Below are 18,772 nucleotides of genomic sequence, written 5' to 3'. Positions count from 1 at the left end.
ACTATAACTAGTTGGTTAAAAAGTCCTATTTAGGTAGAATAAACCATAAGCAGTTCGCTAGAAGGCAGCCCTTTGAGCTGATTAAACCTCTAAAAATACAAATAGTTGTACTGGAAGAAGTATTGTTCCTGGAATGAACCATTACAGACGCCTGTGATCTTCTTGTTCACTAGGTGGCGCTGTAACAACAAACTTGTATAAATCTGTATAGATCTTGTATAAATGAGTGGTTTCATATCAATCAGACTCACGGTTCCGTTATAAATAACTTTATTTACAAACTGGTTCTTCGGGAGAAACTCAGTGGAACCTCCAGCAGCTCTAACAGCTTCTTCTTCTACAGTCGCTAATCAGCGGCGGGACCAAACTTCCTGTTTCCTCCTTTTCTACTTTTCTGTTTCCTCTGCAGCTCCGTAGCTTCCTGTAAAACTTCCTCTGAACTTCCTGTGATTTACAGAAACTCTGCAGAGGTTTGAATCCTGACAGCCAATCAGCTCCTCTGGCTCAACTCGACAGGAAACTTTAGAAAACCTTAAAGGAAAAAATAGATTCTACGAATGAAAACACTGGGATGGTTCCATCTGGTTCCATCTGGTTTTCAGTGTTATTTACTGTGAATCTGTGAAATAATTTCCTTTGATTTTACCTTTAGGACTCAAAAACAACAAACCAACCCTTAAACCCTCAACTTCCTGACAGAATAAAACCACTGGAGGTCAGTCTGAGGGATGGATCCGCTCTCAGCAGGAACAGGAAGTGGAGAACATCTGGAGAACATCTGGAGAACGGCAGATCATCTCTGAGGTTCTAGAGGCTGATGAAGCACCGAAGCTGCAGGACAGAAGCTAAGAACTCTGGGAAACTGAGGAGGAACCAGACCTCCTCCTCAGAGCGGTGAAACAGCGCCCCTCTGGGCTGCAATGGCTGCTACGTGTCAGTCAGTGAGTGTGGCCAAAAACGGTATTGCACCCGGAACACAAATCAGTCAGGAAATATTTCCTTTCTTCCACCCTTCCTTCCTTCCTTTTCTCCTAGTTTCCTTCCTTCCTTCCTTCCTTCCTCGCTTCTTTCCTTCCATTCCTTCCTTCCTTCCTTCTTTCCTTCCTTCTCTCCTTCCTTCCTTCTTTCTGTCCTTCCTCCCTTCCTTTTCTCTTCTTTCCTTCCTTCCTTCCTCACGTCCTTCCTTCCTTCCTCACTTCTTTCCTTCCTTCCTCACTTCCCCTTTTCCTTCCTTCCTTCCTCACTTCCTTTCCGTCCTTTTGTCCTTATTTTTTTCTTTCCTTCCTTCCTTCCTTCCTCACGTCCTTCCTTCCTTCCTCGCTTCTTTCCTTCCTTCCTCACTTCCTCTTTTCCTTCCTTCCTTCCTTCATTCCATCCCTCCTTCCTTACTTCCTCTGTCCTTTCCTTCCTTCCTTCCTGCCTGCCTTCCTTCCTCAATTCCTTCCTTCCTTTCTTCGTTTCCTTCCTTTCTTCCTTCCTCATTTCCTTCCATCCTTTCCTTGTTTCCTTCCTTCCTCATTTCCTTCCTTTCTTCCATCCCTCATACCTTCTTTCTTGCCTCCCTCCCTTCTTTCCTTCCTTCCTTCCTTCCTTCCTTACGCCGTTCCTTCCTTCCTTGCTTCTTTCCTTCCTTCCTCACTTCCTTTTTCCTTCCTTCCATCCCGCCTTCCTTCCTTCTTCTGTCCTTTCCTTCCTTCCTTCCTTCCTCATTTCCTTCCTTCCTTTCCTTGTTTCCTTCTTTCCTTCCTCATTTCCTTCCTTCCTTTCTTCCATCCCTCACACCTTCTTTCTTGCCTCCATTCCTTCCTTCCTTCCTTCCTTCCTTTGTTCCTCTGTTCTGTTCTGTCCTTCCTTCCTTCCTTCCTTTCTCTTTTCCTTCCTTCCTTCCTTCTGTAACTTTAGTCCTTAAGGAGAGAGGTTAGAAGATGGAGGAAGCCAAACTGATGGAATCCACCCCAGAAGCAGCAGCAGGTCCTCCAGCTGAACCTCGTCCTCTCCTGGTCGGTGGTGAAAGGCATGCTGGGAGTCAGGAGAAGACGAGGCGGGTGGAGGACGGCGGCCTCTCGTCGGGTCATTCCTTCTTCTCCTCCTCCGCCACCTCCACGGTCAGAAGCTCCTCCCCTTCCTGTCGTGGCTTCATCCTGATGACCAACGAGCTGTCGGCCGTCTCCGCCACCGTGTCGTCTCCGTCAGCTGGCGCTGGACTCAGAGGGACCGGAGAGCGGCGGTGCATCGGAGACGGAGGTGGGACCGGAGCCATGGAGGGCGACGCCTGAGGGGCAGAGATAGAGGACAGGAAGGGGCGGAGACAAGGATGCCGGAAAGAAAGGAAGGGGAAAAGATGGAGGAAAGAAATGGGTGGAGACAAAGATGGAGGAACAAGGGGAAGGACAAAGATGGGGGTAAAGGACCAGGATACAGATGGAGGAAAGAAAGGAAGGAATAAAGATGGAGGTAAAAGGCGGAGAACAAGACATAGAAAAAAATTAGGATGAAGAGAGACAATGATGACACCCTTCTTCTTGTATTTTTTCCGTCATTTCTTTCCCCCAGTCTGCAGTATCTCAGCTCACTACTGCCCCAGCAGGCTGCTGGCGGTATCTCTGCTCGTACCTCTGTTGGGCTGTCGGTTGACTTGTAGGCTTTCTTCAGCTTGGAGAAGGTTCCCTCGATGCCAGCCTGCTCCGTCACCTTCAGCGCTGCCTTGAACAGTTTGGGGGTGTCGGGTCGGGGTGGGATGACCTCCACGGCCTCTTTACCCTCCTTCTCATCCGGCTTCTTGTCCTTCGTCAGCATCGTCCTGCAGAGACACAGAGACACGGTTAAAAGAGGAAACAGATATGACTGAGTATGAACAAGGTTTTCAACACCAACCAGACGCTACATTTCAAACTGTGGAGGTCCCACCTCCAACACCTCCAACACCTCCAGCAGCTCCAGCAGCTCCAGCAGCTCTGGCCCTTCTGGCCGGTCTGCTGCAGCACCATGGTCTGATTATGTTCTGAACATGACTGAGCTGGTCAGGTGAGGAGGATCATGGCTCTGATCTGACCCGGTTCTTAAACACAAAGTAGAGCGTCGGCGTGAGCTGATTAGTGACGAGTTTAATCCTGGTCAGGACAGAAGATGATCAGACAGGAAGGCGACGGAGAGACGGAACCTCCGTGGCGTCTGACGGCTAACATTAGCATTAGAAGCTGGGGGAGGTCCATCATGACTCCACCTCCCATCATCCTCTTTGAGCTCTCAATGTTGATGTTTTGTTTCGAAGGACTAAATAGATCCATCTGCTGGTCAGGAAGGATCCTTCTAATTCATCTCTTTGATATATTCATGTACATCCCAGAATATTTCTTTAAGGACACCAACTTTCATGCTGTTGGTCATTAAAACGTGTTGATTTTTAACCTCGACTTGGTTTGTTTATAAAAAGTCTTTGTTTAAATCAAAATTAACACTATCCTTTAACCCTGCTGGTCCATTGAACTACTACTGATGGAAACACGTCCTGCAGTTCTTCCGATGGCCACTGGAGGCTCCAAAAACAAGTCGGTCCCCACAGAACTCCATATTAAAATGTCCGACTTACTAGCAGAAATAAACATGTTTACAGCCTGAATCACAGAACAATTTTTGTCTCTGCAGTTAATTACTTGTTCGTTACATCTGGAAGGTGAATGTTTATAGAACTCTGCCAATGAAAGAATATTAAGATAAGAAAACTTTATTGATCCCTCACCAGGTAGATACAGATGAGGCAGAAAGAAGTACAAGAATTACATAAACAGGGCTAAAAAATAAAGATAAAACAATAAAAAATTATTATATTAAGGCCGAATGTTGTGTATAATCAGTGATGTCAGTGCTTGAAGTGTGTGTTTACAGGTTTTGGACTTATTTTAGATTTAATTTTGGCCTGGTTTTGGTGCTTGTCTGGGACTTACCTTGTTCTTGGTTTTGTTCAGGTTTCAGACTTGGTTTAGTTCTGGGTCTGGACTTGGTAAAGGTCAAGTTTCACATTTGGTTTGGACTTGGTTTGGGGCAGGTTTTGGTCTCTACAACTATTTTCTCCTTTCATGAAAACTGTCTGGTGGAAAACTCACTTTTTAAACTGTGTCAAGGCTTGAAGTTCTGCAGAATTAAGGGTCGCTTTGAGTAAAATGACAGTTCAGAACCTGGAGATGTTTCTGAGCTCCAAAACGTTCGACATGAAACCTTCAGATGACGTTAAGGAGGGTTTAGACTTCATCTACTGTGTACGATCTACAGTCAGTGGTCGGTACCTGAATACCAGATCAGACAGGTTCAGATGGAAAGTAGAAACCTCTGAGTCTCCGTTGGTGTTGGACTGAGACCTTTTTAAAAGACCTCATGGTACCGATGAGTTCTATCTCTTACTAAAGATGGATGGTTGTGTTTAAAGGTGAGGTCTATCAGTCTGGACCAGGATGAGATAAAGTGGATTCTAACAGACCTGGATCCAGCTCGGACCGGGATCTTACTTGGCCTTCTTGCGGAGGAGTTTCTGGGACTCGGGGTAGTGGACCAGGATCTCTGCCAGGTCCTTCTTGTCCAGGATGAACAGGTTGGCGAATCCGTGTGCCTTCACGTTGGCGGTACGTCGGTTTCCTCCACCGCCCGCCAGCAGACTGACCAATCAGAGAGCAGAGAGAGCTGTAAGAATTTATCTTCAGTTACTATCACAAACAAAACAGCAAACTAGAGAGATTCTTTTACTGTTCTTCGACGGAGCAGTTTCAGGATGGTTCTAGGACCCTTGTTTTTCATTAACTTCACTTATTTACCAAAAGGGAAGCAGATTTTTCTTGTCCATAAACTAGAAAAAATGGCCTTCCTACAGATTTGACTGGACTTAATCTTTAAATCCATAACTTGGCAGCTAGAAGGTACAATTAGGATGGAATACACCTTTAAGACTTGGACAAAAAGTCAAACTTTGAGTAGAGCAAACCTTTAAAACTATAATAAGTTGGGCAGAAAGTCGTATTTTGGGTGGAATCAACTTTTAAAACTGTAAGACATGAACTTTAACTGTCATCGAGGTTGGTAGGGGGCGCTGTCAAGACAAACAAGAGTCTCAAAGGTGTGCTCCTGAACTCTGCTGCCCAAAATACTACTTCCTGTTTGAGTTGCATGATGAGCAGTTTGTGTAATTCGGGTATTAATTGGGTCATTATCAGGTAAAATATGGACTTTATACTCACTAGATCTCAGACACAAAACATGACCCTTCGTTGGTAAATTATTGATAACTTTGTTGTCCAACTCAAGACATCAAAGCTGTTTTAATGTTTTTTAAATAATTCAAACTAAACAAGACAAAAGGACATTCTACTGGGCAGACATTAATAGACACTACCATGATAATATCAGGTATCTGTGCATATTCCAGTACCATCTTTAATCTTTACAGGGTTGGGTTTACTTTACCAGATATATAGTTCACTTTTGTCCATTTTGTCCATAACTGTGATCCTTGCTTTAATAAACTACCTGTTATCCCCACTGTTGATCACAAACACCCTTGTTTCTCCGTGAGTCATGTGATCTCTCATCTGTCTTCGGTCTTCCAGCTCTCTGATTGGCTGACAGGATCACTGACCTGATCTCTCCAAACACTGATCCGGCTCTGATAGTGACGAACACCGTCTGCAGGTCTGGACCTCCAACCACCTGGACCTCCCCCTGTTTGATGATGTACATCTCCCTGCCGATTTCCCCCTGGACACAAACATGAACATAAACATGTGTAAACACAAACATAAACACACATAAACACTAGGGCTGGGACTTTAAGGCATTAATTATGATTAATTAATTACAGAAAAAATAACGCGTTTTAAAAAAAAAAAAAAAACACATTTAATCACACTTTTCCCTAATTTCTGACACACAGGTAATACTGATGAACACTCCAGCCCAGCAGGTGGCGCTAATGAACCTAAACCCTGTTTTCCAGCCGTGAAGAAGATGTACAACGTTGGACCAACATGGCGGCTTGGTCGCAAACTTTCTCTTTTATTATGAAGACAGTTCAGCAAAAAGTATTTCTGAAAGCATCTGAGGCAATAATAATCTGTGAATCTCTCCTGGTTTTAGTTTGACGTCTGGTTTAGACGTTTAACCAAAGTATTTCGATGCGTTGAACCTCCGCTCCCCGCTCCTCATTAGCATGAATTAAACCGCTTTATGCTCCGGGGCGACGCACCATACGTTAGATAGGTCACTCCTGGTACCGGCTAACGGTGTAGCCATCCCGTAATAGACTACTTGAGTTTACAAAAAGTTTTTAAATGTTGAATATAATCGCTATAATGTCATTTTGAGTTTGCAGCAATCTGGGAATGTAGCAGACAGATGAAAAATGCAGATAAATAGAAATGAAACAAACATTTCAGTTGTTTAAGTTCACGTATATGTCAATTCACCCATTCAGTCTCGATAGATAGATAGATAGATAGATAGATAGATAGATAGATAGATAGATAGATAGATAGATAGATAGATAGATAGATAGATAGATAGATAGATAGATAGATTATAGATAGATAGATAGATAGATAGATAGATTATAGATTGGTAGATAGATAGCTAGATAGATAGATAGATTGATAGGCTATAGATAGATAGATAGATAGATAGATAGACTACAGATAGATAGATAGATAGATAGATAGATAGATAGATAGATAGATAGATAGATAGATAGATAGATAGATAGATAGATAGATAGATAGATAGATAGACTATACATAGATAGATAGATAGACTATAGATAGATAGATAGATAGATAGAGAGATAGATAGACTATAGATAGATAGATGATAGATGATAGATAGACTATAGATAGATAGATAGCTAGATAGATAGACTATACATAGATACTTTATTAATCTTGAGGGAAATTCAAGTAATCGCGATTAATTAATTACAAAGCCTCTAATTATTTAGATACATTTTTATAATCGTGTCCCACCACTAATAAACACAGTTTACTAAAATCAGGACTGGTTATGTTTTCTAGATCATTCTAAACTATCGGGTCTTTAGGATGAACTTCTGTCTGCGATCCGTCTGAAGATGGAAATCGTGAGTTTTTAGATGTTTTGGAGATTTCATCCTCTGAAGCTGAAAGTTTTGTTGGTCTCAGAGTCTGAGGAGCTGAACTCTAGTTCTACTTCGGGTTTCTAACTTCACCAAGGAATACCGTGGAATTTGGTGACAATCGGCGTAAGTCAGTCTGTCAGCAACATTACCCAAAAGCAGACCAATGGATTTGGATGAAATTACCAGTGAAGGTCAGAAATGACTCAAAGACCAAGTGATCAGATTTTGGCAGTGATGCCAGATATATTCTGGATCCACGGATTTATTAAAGATTTCTGTATCATTGCCAGATAGCGGCACAGCGTCACTGTAACCATGACAACAAGTGAACACTACATCAGCTGCCTGCTGACGATCACATGATTGTGATCCTACTACAAATCCACCGCTGAGGACTTATCAAGACTCATCGGTCAGAAATGATCCAAGGAACAACTGATTAAATTGTGGGGATGTTTCTGAGTCCCATCAATTCCCGCCGCCTGCTACATATTTAGCTCACGTGATTCAGTATCCGTACATAACGTACACATGCAGAACACACACCTGTGCTCAGCACCAGGTCATTGTGTTTGTGGGAACATCTAAATTAAATGGAGCCGTGATTTTTGATCATCAATAACAAATAAATGCCGCATTTCTGACATATGGGGGAATGAGCAGCCTTGGAGGAGGACTGAGCTCTCTGAGGGCTTTTCTAGTTTTATTTATTCTCACTGTTTCTTTACTGAGCTGTTGACAGACTTTCCTCTGTTGAAAATGAAACTTTCTGGATTAGATTTTCCTGTCATGGGATGTTTGTTGGTTGTGTTGACGTCTTATTAATGTGTTTAATCAGACCTGGACTCGTTTAAACACTCTGTCAGCTCAGGTTCAGCTCCTCTTCAGGTGTTATCTACCTGTTCAGGAGTTTTCTACCTGTTCAGGTGTTTCTTACCTTCTTACAGACGAAGTCTCCGGGCAGGTAGACGACGGACTTCAGCCTGGTCAGCATGTCGAACACCATCTGTCGGTCGCAGCCCTGAACACACGTTCATTTTTACTATCAGTTTTATTTTACTCATCAGCAGAGCAGGAAGTATCCGAGTACTCAGAGTATTCGAGTATTTCTGACCTGGAACAAGGCGACTTTACTGACGATGGCGTAGTTGACGTCCACAGCGATGTCCAACCTCATCTTAGCAGGAAGCTGCACCAGGAGCTCCTGTTCATCTGCAGAGAGTTAACAGTCAGTGAAGGCACCATGAGGCGTTCAGGGACTAGGATGTCTCAGAGACCTTTCATCTGTCCTTACCCAGCATGCCTTGGCTCTTCCAGGTGTAGTCATACCAGGTCTTGATGCGGTTCTGGACCTCTTTGGGGATTTTGTAGGAGTTCATGTACTTGACAGTGGAGTCCATACAGGCCCGGTAGTAGTTCTCTCCGGCCGTCGCTGCTCCGACCACGTCCCTCATCTGAAACACCAGAGACCAGACGGAGCCGGGTCAGTCCACAGATCCAGATCTGGACTTCCTGAAGGAATTCTGCCGAGAACCCACCTGACCAATCATGATGGAGAACGCGAAGACACCAACAAAGTAGTTGATGAGCTGGAAGCAGATCTCAAAGACGGTGGTGGGATCCGGAAGACCTCCGATGGTGATCAATGTCTTCACGGCAAAGTAGTAGCAGCGGATGTAGCTGTGGAACCAGAAGAACCAGTTTATCTTCAGGAAACCATGCAGAAATGGTTTATCTTCAGGAAACCACGCAGAACTGGTTTATCTCCGAGAAACCATACAGCTCTACCTGTAGAGACTTTGATGATCTTCCAATGTTCTGGTCTGAATCTGATGGGAACATCAGATTCAGACCAGAACACTAGAAGATCATTAAAGTCTCTACAGTTGAAACTTTTATTCATAATTTATCAGAAATGTTTGATGAACCTTCATGGTTTGGGGCTTCCACGGTTCATACTTTAGCAACAAACGACAGCTTTTATGTCTACAGTCGCTGCAGAAACAACCTGAACATTTCTTAAAACACCAACGGAGAGTTTCTGGTTCTTACGCGAATCCTTTTCCATTGTAGACCCACTTGGTGGATCCGAGTCCTTCGTAGTCGGAGCCCCAGTAGAACAAACAGGCGTTGATGTGAAGAGAATACAGCAGGTAGGTGGAGGTCCGGATCACCCTGACGATGATGACAACAACAACAACAACAACAACAACAACAGGTAAACATGTAATCAAACATTTACTAAATAAAAAAACACACAGAGTTCCTCATGGTTCGACTCTGGAGCCTCGACTTTTTTAATGTTGGTTTTGTAGTTTTCTTTAAGTAGTTTTTTTAAAAAATTAGTTTTATTTTGCTGCTTATTTTTTGGACGTTTTTTATGTCACTGTGTGTATATTTCATGCTTTCTTAATCTCGTTAGTTTTATGTTTTATATTTTATGTTTATAATGTTGTTGGTTTTAATGTTTTACGTTTTTAAGTTTCTGCTTTTATGTTCATATTTCATAATTTTTGTTGTTTTATTAATATTTTTATGTTATTCCTTTATATTTTACGTTTTTCTTGATGTTCCTTTAATATTTCATGCTTTTATTTTGTTGCTTTTTGTGTTTTACATTTTTTAAAGTGTTGGTTTTATATTTGATCATTTTTATGTTGCTGGGTTTATATCAATATTATTATTATTTATATTTTAATCTTAATTTATTATATTGCTGTTTTTTTATTTGATGTTTTGTCCCCTAATATTTTTATGCTTTTTAGTTTTTATACTCTTGGTTATGTAAATGAATGTTTCTATGATGTTAGTTTTATGTTCATTTTTATGTTGTACTTTTATAGGTTTTTTATTGTCTGGCGTGTTTGCAAATTTCCCCACTGTGGGATTAATAGAGGCTTATTTTATCTCATCTCATCTTACTTTATCTCATCTCATTTTATTTTATCTTATCTTATCATGTCTTACCTTCTCTTTCTTATAACATCGCATCTCATCTTATTTTATATTATCTCAATTTATCTCATCTTATTTCATCTAGTCTTATCTTATTTTATGTCATCTTTTTATCTCATCTAATCTCATTTTATCTTACTTTACCTCATGTTATTCTATCTCGTTTATCTCAACTTTTCTTATCTTTTTTCATCTTATTTTGTCTTATCTCATCTTATCATGTTATCATATATTCTCTTCTTATCTCATCTCATCCTATCTCATCTTATCTTATATTGTCTCATTTTATCACATCTTATATCTTCTCATCTCATTTCATATCATATTCTTTTATCTCATCTCATTTTATCTTATCTCATCTAGTTTCATCTTTTCTTACTTTACCTCATCTTACCCCATTCATCTCATCTTATTTTTTTATTGTATCTCATCTTATCATATTTTACATCTTCTTATTGCTTCTATTTCTTATGTTATCTCATCCTCTTATTTTATCTCATCATCTCATCCCATCTTATTTTATCTCTTCTCATGTTATTTCATCTCATCTAATTTTCTTATCTCATTTTCTTTTATCTCATCTAATTTTATCTCATCTTATCTCCTCTTGTCTTACTTTATCTCATCTTATCTCATCTCATTATATCTTAAATCATTTCATCTTATTTTACCTCATCTCATCCTTTCTTACTTTACCTCATCTTATCACGTTTCATCTCATCTCATCCTCGTACTTTCATATTATCTCATCTCATCTCATCTTATTTGATCTCATCTCATCTTCTTTGTTGTTGACTAGAACTGTTTCTTTTATAGGACAAAAAAAGTAAATCTTGACTTCACTGATGGTTTTGAATATTTTATGAGTCATTAAATAGATAAATACAATATATACATTTCAGAATAATCTCCCCTACCAGACCTGAAACAACACCACCTGTTGGTGTGTTTGGACATCCTCACCTGTAGATGTAGGCCTTCTTCATCACAGCCTCTATCCTGTCGTTGAACTCAAAGAAAGCCGAGTACTGAGGGAGAAAAGCCACAGTCAGCTCTTTTATTCTGAAAATCTGCAGCAGGAAGTGGAGGATGAAGAAACGTTCAGACCTTCAGCAGACGAGGAAACCGGAGCAGAGAATTCACTCCGGTGAAATAATAGAAGATCTCCATGGGAAACAGGCTGATGACATCCATCTGTGGAGAAAACAGAGAAACTTCATCAGCGGAAAACCAAAGCAGAACGTCTGGAGAACGTCTGGAGAACATCTGGAGAACGTCTGGAGAACGTCTGGAGAACGTTTGCTCCTCAGTGGAAACAGAACGAGTCATCAGATTTTAACAGAAAAACAAACATCTGGAGGAGCTGAGGATCCAGATGTGGAGCTGCAGAGAGTTTAGAGAAATAGTGTTGAGAATTACACTGAAAAAAAATCAGTAAATTAACTGTTAAAAACTGGAAGCAAAGAAAAAATACTGTTCTAGACGTGAACGTTATTCACAGTGTGGGCTAGATTTTTTTTCTGTGATTTTACCAGATTTTAGCAAAACTGTTAAATTTAGTTTAATTTTTCAATCTTTAAAATGCATCGTTTTTCTTTTCATTAATGGCAAAAAAATTTAAATAATACAAATTTTTGGTTAATTTAAAGACAGTTAAAAACGCAAACAAAACAATTTAATTTAGTTAAATTTTTCAGTCCTTAATATATATAATTTTTATTTTTATTAATGACAAAAAATGTAAATAATAATAATTTTTGGTTTAAAATTTTTAGTTTTATTTAAATAGTAAAAAAAAATTTAAATTACAAAACAACACTATATTTACAGCCAAATGTTGCTAATAAACAAAAAATACATAAATTACAATTTAGAAAAATACAGATTTTTGATGTGTTCATTATTCACAGTTTGGGCCTGTTTTTATCTGTGATTTTATTAGAGTTTATCTAAACAGTTTAAATTAGTTGAATTTTGTTAAATTTTTCAGTCCTTAATATGTATAATTTTTCTCTTTATTAATGGCATTTTTAGAAAAAACAAGAATCCTTTTTGGTTAATTTATATTTTATAATTTTACAGCCAAATATCGCTAATAAACAACATAAATAAATTACAGTTTAGACAAGTAGAGATTTTTGATTTTATTTATAGTTTTATATCTAATTAACATGTAAATGTGTGTTTATGGTTTTACTATTTCTGGTTTATAATTTTAAAAAACAGTAAAAATGACAGAAAACTGCTTCAAACATTGACATATACATATTTAGGATGGTAGCGATTTAAAAAATGTGAAGTTTTTAAATTCAGAGGGAAATTATTTAATGTATAATAATAATAATCACACTATATGCTGAATATTATATAGTACACAAACGTTTAATAAATGTCCAACCGTCGTTAATGACAGATAAAAGTGTGTTAGCTGAGTGTCAGTGTACAGCATGTCTGTATTATTATAATTTATATATAATTATATGTGGTCAGTCATTACAGCGTTAGAACTGTTAATAAATACATGAACATAAATGAATAATGAGCGCTAAACTTTAATAAAATGTAGCTTATTGTGTTTTTTCTCACCTTGAACCTCTCGGTGCTCATATAATTCTCTCTCATGTCTTTTTTATCACACTGTAAAACAGAAGCTTCCCGTTAGAGCAGATTAAACTCGACGTTTAGAGACGTTTTCATGCTGTTTTTATTCTCTACCGACCACGATGTCTCCTCCTCGGACGAACTGCAGGCGGGGCTGGAACACCAGGATGTCCAGGACGTAGATCAGGTCGCAGGTGTAGTCGGCCAGCAGCCACAGGTGGATGTTCTCAGGTGTCTGGTAGGGGAATGCCCAGCGCACCGGGATCAGCCAGACGTTCCAGTTCCAGGCAGCCACCACCAGGAACAGCCAGAGAACGTAGATCAGATCTGTAGGAAGACATTACAGAACAGGTTTATCAGGATGGTCTGACTGCAGCGCCACCTGCTGGAGAAATCATGGAAAACCCCAGAACCTGGTCTGAAAGGAAGATTGTCCTTTAAAGAACAGAATTTATCAGCAGAAACTGTTAGAAGAGAAGAAACATCATGAGATTTACTCCCAAACCAACCATCACAAGGGGCACCATGACAAGTTCATCACACAGAAAAATCAGTAGAAATCTAGAATTTACACAAAAACCTCCTTACACGAATTAAAACTTGTTAATACTGTACAGCAGGGGTGTCCAACATGCGACCCGTGGGCCAGCAGCGGTCCTCCAGAGGGTCCAATCCGGTCCTCAAAGTGTAAAAATTCCAGAGAAGACATTAACTGCAGATTGTAAATTAGTAAAACTATAAATTTAAAATCATTTCTAGACCATGACAAGTTGTTTTGATCAGAAAGTAAAATACTAGATTGTTCTTTGTTCTTCTGTCATTTTGTGACTCATTTTTGTAATACTTTGTCTTGTTTTTGTTGTTTTTGTCTTTTTTAAAAATCAGACTTTTGTCGTTTTATATTTCCTTTTTGTCTCGCTTGTGTTTTTTATCTTATTTTTGTCATTTTGTGTTTTGCTTTATTGTTTTGTGTAGCGTTTTTGTCATTTTGTGTTTTTTGTCTTATTTGTTTTGTTATTGTTTGTCTATTTTTTTGTTTTGTTTCTTTTTGTCATTTTTCGTCTTGTTTGTGTAATTTTTTGTCTTGTTATTGTCCATTTTTTGTCACTTTGTAAGTTTTTTGTGTAATTTTTGTTTTGTTTTGTGTCGTGTCTCATTTTTGTAATATTTTGTCTTGTTTTTATTGTTTTTTTGTCTTTGTTGTCTGACTTTTCCCATTTTGTTTCTCCTTTTTGTCATTTTGTGTTTCCTTTTTGTCTGGCTTGTGTTTTTTGTGTTATTTTTGTCATTTTGTATTTTGCTTTACTCGTTCTTTTGTGTACAATTTTTGTCATTTTGCGGGGTTTTTTTGTTTCACTTTGTCTCGCTAGTGTGTTGTTAGTCTATTTTTGGTCGTTTTGTTTCTCGCTTTTTTCATTTTTTTGTCTCATTTTTGTCGGTTTCCCAGTTTTTTGTCTCTTGTCTCTGTTTTGTGTGTTTCATTTTTGTCATATTTTGTCTCGTTTTTTTTGTTTTGTGTCGTTTGTCTCATTTTTGTAATATTTGGTCTTGTTTTTGTTGTTTTTCGTCTTTTCTTTGTCTGACTTTTGTGGTTTTGATCCTCCAGTAAATCCTCTATGGTTCAGTTCCAGATGACTAAATGTTGTGTTCCTTTGTCGACACTCTGTGATCTGGAAGTTGTAATGTGGAAATGAGAAAATGAGGCTGAATGTTGATGAAACTGAATTTATTTTTCTTCATAAATTTCAGGTTGTTCATGATGTTTAGTAAAAAGATAATTCCTTAAATGTGAACATTTTTGCACTAAAACAAAGGAACCATTAGGAGTTGTGGTTATTTCTAGGTTATTATGCTGTGGTTTTACTGGTTTTACTGGTGGAGATCAGACTGGACTGGATGTGGAACCTGGACTAGGATGATTCTGACATCCCTGCTGTACAGAATCACACAACAAATCCAGATACCAGACTACAGTTTTAACCAGCAGAACTTCTGTCTAGGGTTCTTGTTTGGTTCCTGGTCTAACGTTCTGCTACAGCCGTGGTTCTGCTCACCGGTGAACGGGTCAATGCTGGAGGGGAAGCGGTACTCCAGGATGGACCGGAGCCAGCTGCGCAGCGGGGGCAGGTTGGTCGGAGCGTAGAACTTCACCGGATGTCCGAGGAGCTCGAACTGGAACACCGGTTCTTCTTCTTCTTCTTCTTTCTCTGCTGGCGGTGCCTCGTCCTTCTTCTCCTCACCTGGGGGAGGTGGGGGAGGAGGGGGAGGCGGGGCTTTGGACGGCGCTGCATGTAGAGCAGAAGCATTATTTAAACGTTATTTTCATGGTTTTACTCCGATGTCTGATGGTGAACATTCAATATTACCGTTAAATGTGAGTTTAAACCCACAGTGAGGAGCTTGTCGCCCCCTGCTGGCAGTGACAGGAACAACACAAACGCTGTATTTATGACATAAGGTGTTTCTGTTGCTATGGTTACCCCCTTACTCAGTTCATTCAAACCAATCATCACTGGTGGATGTAAACAGTAAAGGGGCACTATGACAAAGCCTCCTGGGGTTGATAATGACATCCAGCCAGGACTCATGAATCACCTCAGAATGTGTATTTATGAGGACATGAAGTGTGTATTCTGGTAGAACATCAGTCACTAAAGGTATGTTGAATTTGTGTTATTAATTAATTCATCTTTGATTGACTCTTCTGTATATATGAGGTACATCACTGAAACGTAGAAAACCCTTGAGGCAGCGAATGAAAAAAAAGAATTGGGTTCAGGTTCGTATCGACTGATTTGTAAAAACATGAATGATTGATTCTGATCTGCAGGACATCATGACTCTGAAGTTATTTTATCAGGAGAATGGTTTCATTTGGTTCCAGAAGATACTAAATATTAAAGAGCTCAGATGAGACGAGGTATTGGGAGTCTAATAAAGTCATGAATGATGACCGATGCTTCGAGGACACGTCTCTAGTTTTACTCGAGTAAAGTTTTGAAGGCAGTATTCTGAAGCTGTGTTTTGGTATTTTACTCCTCTATAAACCCTAAAATCCTGATGACTCTCAGGTAACTTCCTGTTTCGTATCTTCAAATGTTCCAACTTTTATGATGAAAGAACTTCATTAACCTTTATGAGATCTTTTCTTTTCAAGCTTCCAAAATAAAATTCTCACATGCAGGTTCTACATGTTGTAATTCTCTAAACTTTTCTTCAGTATTTTGAGATCAGACCTCATAAATACTCCTTTCAGAGTATTTCTAAGCCGTGCTGTAGTACTTTTTCTACGTACAGGCGGACGGACTCTCCTCCTCCGACTCATCCGGGTCGACCAGCCGGTCCTTCTGACGCTCCGTCCGACCTTTAAACAGCTTCACCAGATCGTTGAGGCGGTCCTGGATCACCACGCTGCCCACGCTGGCCGCCGATAGAGGACGCCCCCTACAGGACACAGCACGATGGTCAACATGGAGGATGGACGGAGGCGGAACTAAACTCAGAGAGGTTCAGGGTTTGGTTTGACTCACTCATCGTCTGCAGTCAGAAGGTCTCCTTGACTGGACCAGGTCTTCAGACCGACCTTCATCAGCTCTTCATCGTCCTCATCTGCAGACAGATCTCCTCCAGGACTGGAGACAGCAAGACATGGACATGTAAAGACATGCATATCTGAAGACATATGAAGACATGTGGACATATGAAGACATGAACATATAAAGACATGTGGACATATGAAGACATGAAGACATATGAAGACATGTGGACATATGAAGATGTGAACATATGAAGACTTATGACAACATGAAGACATATGGAGACATATGAAGACATATGATGACATGAAGACATATGGAGACATATGACGACACTGAACTTCACTGAACTGAACATTCAGGTTACTTCCTGGTTCAGAAGTTAAGGGAACATTTAAGGGAAACCTAAGTTTTCCTTCAATGCTCCCTTAACATTTAAGGCTAGTAGGATCACTTCTCAGTCTGTTTTAAACCCAGTGTCAGATTTCTGAAACCTTAATTACTGGATTTAAAAAAGCAAAATGTGATTTCACAGTTTGTCTTGATCTAAACCACAGAAGACAAATTCTAGATCTGAACCGCATTTACTCTCTAAACTTTTGCTAGATGTTTAACTTGACCTCCATATCTGGTTAAAACTCTGCTCCAGATTCCATAAAGCTCTAATTCCAGACATAGAAACCTTCAAAATGAGGTGATATGGTAGTTTTCCTCTGTCTAAACCACATCTGACCAGTTCTAGATCTCAAACCACTGAACCTGGATTCTTAACTGGATTATCAGTGGAAAGAAAGTTTCTAGCGGAGTTTCAAAAGCCCCATAAGTGGACAAATAATTTATGAAGGTTTGGAAATGACAGCGCCCCCCTCAGGCTGCTTTTGTCTCTTACCTGATCTCAGGAACCATCAGACTCGGACCTTCTGGTTCTGGAGTTGTGATGATCTGGGGGATGTTCAGGCCTTTTCCAGCATCTTCCACCTTCAGAGCCGAACCTTTCCTGTGAGTTTCTGAGGACCAGATCAGAAAAACTGTCGGACACGCAACACAAACAGCACGACAAAGAAGATGCCAGCAGTTTGTTTCCCATCTACCCATAGTAAAGTCCAGGAAAATCTGAATTACTAGCAGCTTATGAGCTACAAATGTGTGAAACTGGAGTGTTTTTGGGACAAACATAGACCTGAATAATACACAGTAAACCTGAGAGACCTGGACTGAGTCATGAGGTTCAAATGTTCCTTCAGTTCTGCGGACAGCGAAGCAAAGTGAAGCCTGAAGCAGCACAAACGTCCACCTGTAGTCACCTGTTAGCATGTAGCTGGTGTAGCAGAGCTGCAGAGCATGATGGGAGGATGTGGAGGAGGACGTCAGGGGAACCTTAAGGTTGTTCTGGCACTTTAAAGGTTTCCATCTACACACCATGAGGTGTCTATGAGGTTCTCTAGAGGTCTACAGGAAGGGGCGGGGCTTAAGGCTGCTGGGAGTCGGCGCTAAGGCTTCGGAGGCGGCTGAAGACACTCATGCAGCACTGCTGGGCCTGTTTGGGAAGCTGCTGCAGGTCCTGGGTCAGCTGGGCGAACTGGGGCGGCGGGTTGACGGACAGCCGGGAGGGACTGAGGTTAGCATCATGGACCAGCTTCCTGCAGCTCTCCAGACACTCAGCAGCGAGAGGAAACCAAAGCAGAAAGCTCTTTATCGGAGAACAAATGTCGGGAACTGGACGGAGAAACATCATGATGAGGTGAGAACTTTGCAAGGGTTTGATTAGACTGAGACCAGTAGAGGGCAAACACACTTTAAAACATCAGCAGAGACAAAACAAGTCAGAAACTAAAACTGTTCTTGTCTCACCTCCACTTCCTGCTTCTTCTGCTGCAGAACTCTGAGAAAAAACACAACAACAAACATCTTTAAAAGTTACAGTTCTTGTCCACAAGATTCGTCACTTCAACATTTTCCATCCATTGTCCAAGTCAAACACCTTCAGTGCTCTCTGGGCGTTGCGTTTCTGGCTCCTCATTTGAATAAAGTTGAGGTCTCAGCTAAATCGCGAGCGTCGAGTGGAGGTTCTACGTCTAACGAAATTTTAGGAAAAATGTTTTCATAATTAAAGAGGAAGTTGCGAGACAGTCACCATGTTGGTCCAACGTCTCTACAGGACTGGTTTCCAATGAAGGAAGGTTCCTGTCCTCATCTATCAGACACCACCTACTGACCGATCTACCAACCTGCGATACATCTCATGTTAAAACACCCCTCTGGAACAGTACCGTTAATGAAGAACGATTTAAAGGTTCCGCTTGGTTTAAACTCACGGCTGGATCTACATTATTGTGAACATTTGCTCTTCTGTGTCGCTCTGCAGTTACACCATCACAACATTGGTAAGGTTTCTGTTCCATCAAGCTGAGATTCTTCAAACAACGGTGGTCAAAGTGTTTGATACTTTACAGTCCTTCACATGTTTCACCAGACAATCAACAATATTCACTCTATCTACTAAAGATCAGTCTGAATCGGAATAAAACCAGCAGAGGTGTTTAGTGTTTCA

At 40.3% G+C, this 18,772-nt stretch overlaps 1 protein-coding gene across 8 annotated transcripts in view; it reads right to left on the bottom strand.

Annotated features, from left to right (window-relative positions):
* Window positions 1-253: 253 nt before the first annotated feature.
* Window positions 254-18,772, bottom strand: part of cngb1a (cyclic nucleotide gated channel subunit beta 1a) — a 41,264-nt gene continuing 22,745 nt past the window's right edge. For all 8 annotated transcript variants that reach the window (XM_055006796.1, XM_035955323.2, XM_035955321.2 and 5 more), the window contains 18 exons: window positions 18,073-18,103; window positions 17,111-17,228; window positions 16,216-16,317; window positions 15,981-16,129; window positions 14,740-14,970; window positions 12,804-13,012; window positions 12,671-12,721; window positions 11,192-11,278; window positions 11,048-11,112; window positions 9,182-9,304; window positions 8,668-8,809; window positions 8,424-8,583; window positions 8,244-8,341; window positions 8,067-8,150; window positions 5,624-5,742; window positions 4,503-4,649; window positions 2,614-2,800; window positions 254-2,272 (listed from right to left, as the gene is read on the bottom strand). In XM_055006796.1, coding sequence (XP_054862771.1) covers window positions 2,072-2,272; window positions 2,614-2,800; window positions 4,503-4,649; window positions 5,624-5,742; window positions 8,067-8,150; window positions 8,244-8,341; window positions 8,424-8,583; window positions 8,668-8,809; window positions 9,182-9,304; window positions 11,048-11,112; window positions 11,192-11,278; window positions 12,671-12,721; window positions 12,804-13,012; window positions 14,740-14,970; window positions 15,981-16,129; window positions 16,216-16,317; window positions 17,111-17,228; window positions 18,073-18,103 — 2,304 coding nt within the window. In that variant the 3' untranslated portion in view covers window positions 254-2,071. The remainder of the gene's footprint in view (window positions 2,273-2,613; window positions 2,801-4,502; window positions 4,650-5,623; window positions 5,743-8,066; window positions 8,151-8,243; window positions 8,342-8,423; window positions 8,584-8,667; window positions 8,810-9,181; window positions 9,305-11,047; window positions 11,113-11,191; window positions 11,279-12,670; window positions 12,722-12,803; window positions 13,013-14,739; window positions 14,971-15,980; window positions 16,130-16,215; window positions 16,318-17,110; window positions 17,229-18,072; window positions 18,104-18,772) is intronic.

The sequence above is a fragment of the Amphiprion ocellaris genome, chromosome 1 (genome assembly GCF_022539595.1).
Source record: "Amphiprion ocellaris isolate individual 3 ecotype Okinawa chromosome 1, ASM2253959v1, whole genome shotgun sequence".
NCBI lineage: Eukaryota > Metazoa > Chordata > Actinopteri > Pomacentridae > Amphiprion > Amphiprion ocellaris.
Note: the sequence above shows the minus strand (reverse complement) of the source record. Positions and strands in the feature narration are given on the sequence as shown.